Source organism: Drosophila mojavensis, unplaced genomic scaffold, assembly GCF_018153725.1.
Source record: "Drosophila mojavensis isolate 15081-1352.22 unplaced genomic scaffold, ASM1815372v1 contig_36, whole genome shotgun sequence".
NCBI classification, from domain to species: domain Eukaryota; kingdom Metazoa; phylum Arthropoda; class Insecta; order Diptera; family Drosophilidae; genus Drosophila; species Drosophila mojavensis.
In genome coordinates, this window is record NW_025318858.1 from 19022910 (window position 1) to 19029391 (window position 6482).

At 45.2% G+C, this 6482-nt stretch overlaps 2 protein-coding genes across 2 annotated transcripts; one reads left to right on the forward strand and one right to left on the reverse strand.

The window, feature by feature from the left end:
• The first annotated feature begins 1275 nt into the window (after positions 1–1275).
• On the forward strand, positions 1276–6482 carry LOC6577301 (lipase 1). The gene is made up of 6 exons (XM_044009139.1): positions 1276–1383; positions 1441–1627; positions 1682–1929; positions 2006–2155; positions 5234–5362; positions 5450–6482. Exons 1-6 carry the CDS (start codon positions 1276–1278, stop codon positions 5858–5860), a joined length of 1233 nt encoding a protein of 410 aa, XP_043865074.1. The 3' UTR covers positions 5861–6482.
• Positions 3355–4681, reverse strand: LOC6577302 (aminomethyltransferase, mitochondrial). Its single transcript, XM_002003233.4, has 2 exons — positions 4190–4681; positions 3355–4134 (listed from the first exon to the last, which is right to left on the reverse strand). Exons 1-2 carry the CDS (start codon positions 4661–4663, stop codon positions 3376–3378), a joined length of 1233 nt encoding a protein of 410 aa, XP_002003269.1. The 5' UTR covers positions 4664–4681; the 3' UTR covers positions 3355–3375.

Here is a 6482-nt window from a genome sequence, read left to right on the forward strand (position 1 = left end):
ACTTATCGCCAGGGAGATAACAATTGACTGAGCTCAACCACAACAACAGCAAAAAATGGGTAAAGGAATTAAAAAATCCCTGTGAACTTTATTAAAATTATGAAAAGCCCAAAAAAAGGAATAAAAACCAGAGACAGAAAAGAAAAAGCTGCTGCGCGCCAAAAGCAAACGCCAAATTAAATGGAATACAAAAGAGAGAGAGAAAGGTAAAAGTGGCAACAGAGCTGACTGTAGCAACAAAGGACACGCATAAAAGGGTCCTTGCGGCAGCATATGCCGGATTGGAGTAGGAGCAGGAGCAGGGAATGGGCATGGCAGTGGCTGCCTCCTGTGCATGCAACTGAATATAAAAGTGCAGTCGATTAACGGAAGCAACGCGATTCCGATTCGCCGCATCTGCGCTTGGCACTGGTGTGGGCGTGTCCTGTCTGGGCGGCATATGCATTTTTATTAAATTTAATAAAGCTGCAATTAAACAATTTACTTTTGTTGCATTTGTCGCGCCACCAAACGAAATCTGAAATAAATTTCATTGTGGTGCACGCAAAAAAAAGGAAATTAATAAACAAACAAAATTATCACGGCTGAGCGATACTCTGTTATTTTTTCTGTTTCTTTTTTTTTTTTTTTACTTTTATCTGGTTTATAGCAATGAATTCTTATAGATTTTCATTCATGTGTACTTTAGCAATTCTTGTTGATAAATTAATTTCAAAGTTTTTACTCAAGTCAAATATTCACTAACAAATATACTTCTTTTGATATATGTGCAGCGAGTATATAAAAATGTAAATTGATAAAGTGGAGAGGGTGGGGCGCATTCGAGTGGAATAAATAGAGTTGTCAGCAGTTAAAATGCCAAGCAGGGGAAGCACACTCAGCAACAGAATAGCAAATGAAATAATTACACTGTACAGCAGGTATTTAGAACAGAGGTAACCAAATGTGGGGGCCTAACGAACTCAAATTATAGGTTAACAGTCAACTATGCTTAGTAAGCATCGTTTAAATATGTATTTATATTATCATAAAAGTAATTTAGAAAAAAAAAAAATAATAATAATAAAAATACAGGGTATACAGCACATTAAAGGGTATGTGCTCTGCTCATTTTATGGTCTGTTCACAAAGTAATTTCTCAAAATAACTCGTCCAATTTCCGAGTGTGCATTTGGGGCTTGGTGAAGCGCAAAGATTATCAATTGGTGGGCCATTAGGCAAGCGTTTGACAAAGGTCGCTTGGAGCAAGAGAGCAGCCCAGTCTGGTCTAGTACAATGTGTGAATTGGACAGGTTTACCGGCTGCAGCATCATTGGGGCCGCCGTGCTCATTGCCATTGGCCTGAGCTGGGCCGAGATGGAGGACCGCAAAAGCTGGACAACGGTAGGTGGAGGCGAAGTGGGGGCATACTGGAGCCCGGACTGAGTGCTGTTCGTCTAATGCTTGCAGCTAGACTGGCTGCAGCGGCTGAACTACAGCCACGAGCTGCACAATGTGACCAGCGGCGATGGCTACCAGCTGCAGCTGCAGCGCTTGCCGCGTTTAGGGGCGCGACCCGTGCTGCTGGTGCACGGATTGATGGGCTCCTCGCTCGGCTGGCTGTGCCTGGGTCCGACCAAGAGTCTGGGTAAGCAGCTGGACACGAACTATTCACATTTATCTCAATGCATCTGTGCCGCAGCCTTTCAGCTGCATCAGCGCAACTACGACGTGTGGCTGGCCAATCTGCGCGGCTCCTCGCCGTATGGCAGACAGCACGTGGAGCTGACCGATGTCATGGCCGATTTCTGGCGCTACAGCTTCCACGAGCACGGCGCATACGATTTGCCCGCCATAATTGACCACATTGTGGCGCTTACGCAGCGCGAGGCAGCCGAACAGCTAAACGAGACGCGGGCGCATCAAGTGCTCCTAATTGGACACTCACAGGTGAGTATCCTCCATCATCCATCCAGCCGTCTGTCAGGGCAGGCAGCGAAGCGCTGTTGATTCATGTTTGCTTCAGGCTTTCAATGCGTTCCTCGTGCTCTGCGCCCTGCAGCCGCGCTTCAATCAGCACATCCAGCTAATGCAGGGCCTGGCGCCTTTGGCTCGTCTGCATCGACAGGTGCGCTTCGATGCCGCCCACGTGCGAGCCATAATGAAGTTTGTCAAGGTAATTACTATTTTAGGAGCGTGCCGGCTAATTGCATGGCATGAGAAGGCAGCGGCGGATTTGCTTTTTTTTTTCATGTTAGAGATGCTAAGCTAGAAAAGTACTTGAAAAGTTAATTGAGTTAGATTCTAAATTCTTGTGCCTCTGGCAATACATACATACACACTTATAGCCATACACCTACGGTTAGCAAAATAGTAGTAGTAATATTAATATTGGATAAACGTAAATAACTTGGTGAAAACAAACAATTTGAATTGAATATTCAGATTAATTTTTTTTATCAATTTAAATGTCGAATTTAAGTTAGTGAGTCTTAACATTTTTATGTAAGTATGTATGTATGCATGTATGTAGGCATTACTAGCTTCGAAAAACACTCAATAAGGCTGCACACTTCTTAGACAGAGCCATTGCTCGCAAATAAAATTTGATCGTTTCTCTATACGTGTCTGTTACTCACACTTTGAGAGCTGAAGCTCAGAGAGCAACCGACTGCATCGCGATGCATCGGTTTCGTACCGAGCTCGTTCGTTATCGGCGACGGTTGATCGTTTAGTTGAGCTAAATGCAAAAAGCGAGTGTTGAGTGTCAAGTCAAAGCGCTCAGCTGAAAACAGAATCGAAACGAAGTCCCTTGCTTAGCGAGAGAGAGAGTGAGAGAGAGCGAGAGGGTATGATTTTTGCGGTTTCTGTGGTGAACCGAGCAGAAAGCTTTAGATGATCGCATATTATTTGAAAGCTTTAAATAGAATTCATTTGAAATACATACATATCTATATAAAATTTATATTATTTATATATATAGGTATGTATGACTATGTATGTATGTTATATATATATGTATGTACATATGTATGGAGTTATTATGAAGAAACAAATCAGCTAAATAATCACCTATATTAATATTTTTCTCTGAAAGTTGGACGAAGATTAGCACATCGGGCTGCTAAAAAAAATATACATACTTTATGTATATATATATTATGGGGTCCTCCTCTTTCTGCCTACATTTTTACAAAACATCATATCCTAATTTCCCTTTTCCAATAGATTCAGTTCTATGATAATTAGGCAAGCGGCATCAATTTGATATATCCCTAGGTTAGATCTACTGCCTTTTGTCGATTTAGTGACCTATAAGACTTGCCCTAACATCGCTCAGTCTGTGAGTTTTGAACTTTGGTTTTTATAAACATCTTTCAAGTTGGCCAATTCAGTTTATTGCTTGGGCTTATTGTAGTAGTTGGCTTTAACGAATGGCATTCGCGTTACTTCCGCCTCGTAGAATTTGTCGCGCACCTTCAGCTCCAGTTTCGTGCCGGGCTTCTTCAGCTGCTCCGTCACATAGCCCATGGCAATGTTGCGTCCGGTGCTGGGACTGGGGCAGCCGCTGGTCACCCGACCCACCTGCTGGCCGCCACTGAAGATGGCCACGCCTGCGCGAGCTGGCGGCACTTTGGCGCCCAGCATTTGGAGGCCAATGCGACGACGCTGCACTCCCTCCTTCAGCTGCTGCAGTATGGGCTGGGCGCCGGGAAAGTCGGCGGTGGTGCGTCGACGCTTGGCCACTAGCCAGGCCAGCGCTGCCTCCACGGGCGTGATCTGTGCATCGATGTCGTTGCCATAAAGGCAGAGACCGGCCTCCAACCGCAGCGAGTCCCGCGCGCCCAGGCCAGCCAGCCTCAGCTCTCCGGCAGCCAGCAGCGCCTCGGTCAGTGCCTCCACCTGCGCAGACTGCACCGAAATCTCGACTCCATCCTCGCCCGTGTAGCCGCAACGAGTGATGCGCACATTGCGGATGCCAGCCAGCTCAAAGACTCCGGATCGCATGAAGTAGAGCTGTTCCAGGGCCTTGGGCTGGGGCAGCAGCTTCGCCAGCTGCTGGGCCACCTGTGGCCCCTGAACTGCAATCAGAGATTGGTCCGCCGGACTTAGGAACTCAATGGACACATCCTTGCCCTGGGATTTGAAGCGAGACTGCAAAAATTATTGTAAATATAAATGTTTTAGCAAGGGAAAAATTGAGTCTTACCACAGCTGAGCTCATGATTTCCTGATCCTGTTGCTTCATGGCCGCGTTGGACACCACATAGAGCTCCTGCTCGCTCACTTTGTTCACAATCAGATCGTCGAGAATGCCGCCTTGCTCATTGGTGAACACAGTCAGACTGCCGCTGCCTCCGGGCATCTCCAGTATGTCCGCTGTGCAGACGCTCTCCAGGCACGCAGCGGCGTCCTTGCCCCGCACATAGCTCTGCAGCATATGCGAGACATCGAATATGGAGCCGACGCCCCGTGTGTACAGGTGTGAGGCAATGATGCTCTGGTCCGAGTACTGCACGGGCAGCGCATAGCCGCCAAAGTTCACGATTTTGCCGCCATTGCGCACATGGAAATCGAAGAGGGCAGTGCGCTCGCCCGCTGAGCTGGCGGAAGCGTGGCGCACCCTCGGCCAGCCGAGAGGAAAGACCTTGTGCGTCTGGAGTCGGCTGCTTAGTTTGAACATATTGGAGAGACTGAAAATTGGACCTCGTCCACATGTGGTTCGTGTGCGCCCATCACTTGATAAGCTACTTGACACCGCCTGACATCAGGGAGAGCAAAGTGGGCAGACCTAGACAGAGCAGAACAAATAAGGAATACTGTATACATGCCGAGCTGTGATTAGAGCTCAGGTTCACAAATAGCTGATAACCCCCCACAGAGACAGAGAGAGAGAGGGACAGAGCACTCCGATTTTACATACGTATTTATTAATCAGCTGTGATTAGCTGAGAGCATTAAGAGAGTATTTCAAGACAGAAGAGAGAGAGAGAGGGAGAGACGAAGAGTGAGAGTGAAAGAGAGAGGCATATTTACATACTTAAGAGTAGCTTTAAATAAAATTGATTTTAAAAATAAAAAGATTAAGAATTTATAGATAAAATCAATTATAAGTATTATTATTAGCAATATTTTCATAATTGTATTATTATTACTAAGGATCCCTGAGGCAAATAATCAAACGTTTTCATAGATGACTTCAACTTAAAACTCTTAATATTCCTTAATACTTCTTAATGTTCTTTCAATACAGAAGCGAGACAAGGCCAAAAAATTTGAAATATTTCCACCCGGCGAACTGCGTAAATTATGCAACAAAAAGCGAGAGCTTTGTGAATATTATACCAAAAACTTGGCTGGCAGCGCGCAGAGCAATAAAAAGGTATGAACAACAATGCATATGTTTTATTAAATTGATATACATTTGCATAGATCTAACATTTATAATCATAGCCATAATCCATTCCAGCTGCTGGAAATATTCAGCTATGAGCACCTGCTCCAAGGTGGCTCGGCGCGCGAGCTGCGACACCTGCAGCAGATATGGAAATCGGGCGATTTTATATCCTACGACTACGGACCCATTGAGAATATGCAGATCTATCACAGTGTCGAGGCGATCAGCTACAATCTCAGTGAGATTAGTGTGCCCATCATCTTGTACTTTGGCGAAACGGATGCGATTGCCACGCCCGAGGGCGTGCACGGCATCTATGCCCGCATGCTGAACTCGGTACGCGGCGTGCGACGCATTGCATCCTCGAAGTTCAATCATTTCGATTTCCTAGTCTCGAGCGACGTGAAGACGCTGGTCAATGACAAACTGATCGAGGCAATGGAAAAGTTTTTCGCAGGCAAATTACCATACATAATCGAATGAGAGAGCGATGGAGAGAGAGAGAGAGAGAGAGAGAGAGAGAGAGGGAGAGAGAGAGAGAGGGAGAGAGGGAGGTGGGCATCAGTTGTTGGTGGTGCTAAGTAATTGGGCTCTCCGTGCTGTCATCAAAGGCGCCCATTGAGGCTCATTAAAAGCGCGAGCCAAAGCGAAATGTGTTTTATTTGCTCTGGCAACGAGCCAAGTGGCCAAATGGCAATTATGTAATCGGTTCGCTGTTGGCCAAGCCATAAAAAAAAATCAAATAAAAAACTGAATACGAAGCCAACGATAACAACAACAACAACAAAATGTGACAAATTGCCGTCTGAGCCCAACACTTTTACTTTCTTTTGATTGCCCACTCAAAAGGCAAACGGACAAAAATGTGTTTTTGTTTCTTCTGTTGTCTTTGTTTTTCTTTTTTTCGTTTTTGCTTTTTGTTTTTTTAGCAGCCGCCTAAGTATTTGACCCACAATAGACGACGCGGAAGCAACGACCACAATAGAGGCTTAGCCAAAAAAAGGTTATTAAGCCAATTCGCTTGATATTTGGCCAAAAACATGAAAAGGTAAACGAGATGGAAGAAAATGTTGTTAAGCAGATACTCTAACTACTTTAATTTTAG

What these genes read in the sequence shown, in the direction of transcription:
- LOC6577301 (XM_044009139.1), top strand. Translation starts at nt 1,276, where the DNA reads ATGTGTGAATTGGACAGGTTTACCGGCTGCAGCATCATTGGGGCCGCC. An exon ending in ACCGCAAAAGCTGGACAACG is followed by an intron (nt 1,384 to 1,440) that starts GTAGGTGGAGGC and finishes CTGTTCGTCTAA; the next exon opens with TGCTTGCAGCTAGACTGGCT. An exon ending in CCATAATGAAGTTTGTCAAG is followed by an intron (nt 2,156 to 5,233) that starts GTAATTACTATT and finishes CTTTCAATACAG; the next exon opens with AAGCGAGACAAGGCCAAAAA.
- LOC6577302 (XM_002003233.4), bottom strand. Translation starts at nt 4,663, where the DNA reads ATGTTCAAACTAAGCAGCCGACTCCAGACGCACAAGGTCTTTCCTCTC. An exon ending in AAATCATGAGCTCAGCTGTG is followed by an intron (nt 4,135 to 4,189) that starts GTAAGACTCAAT and finishes TAATTTTTGCAG; the next exon opens with TCTCGCTTCAAATCCCAGGG.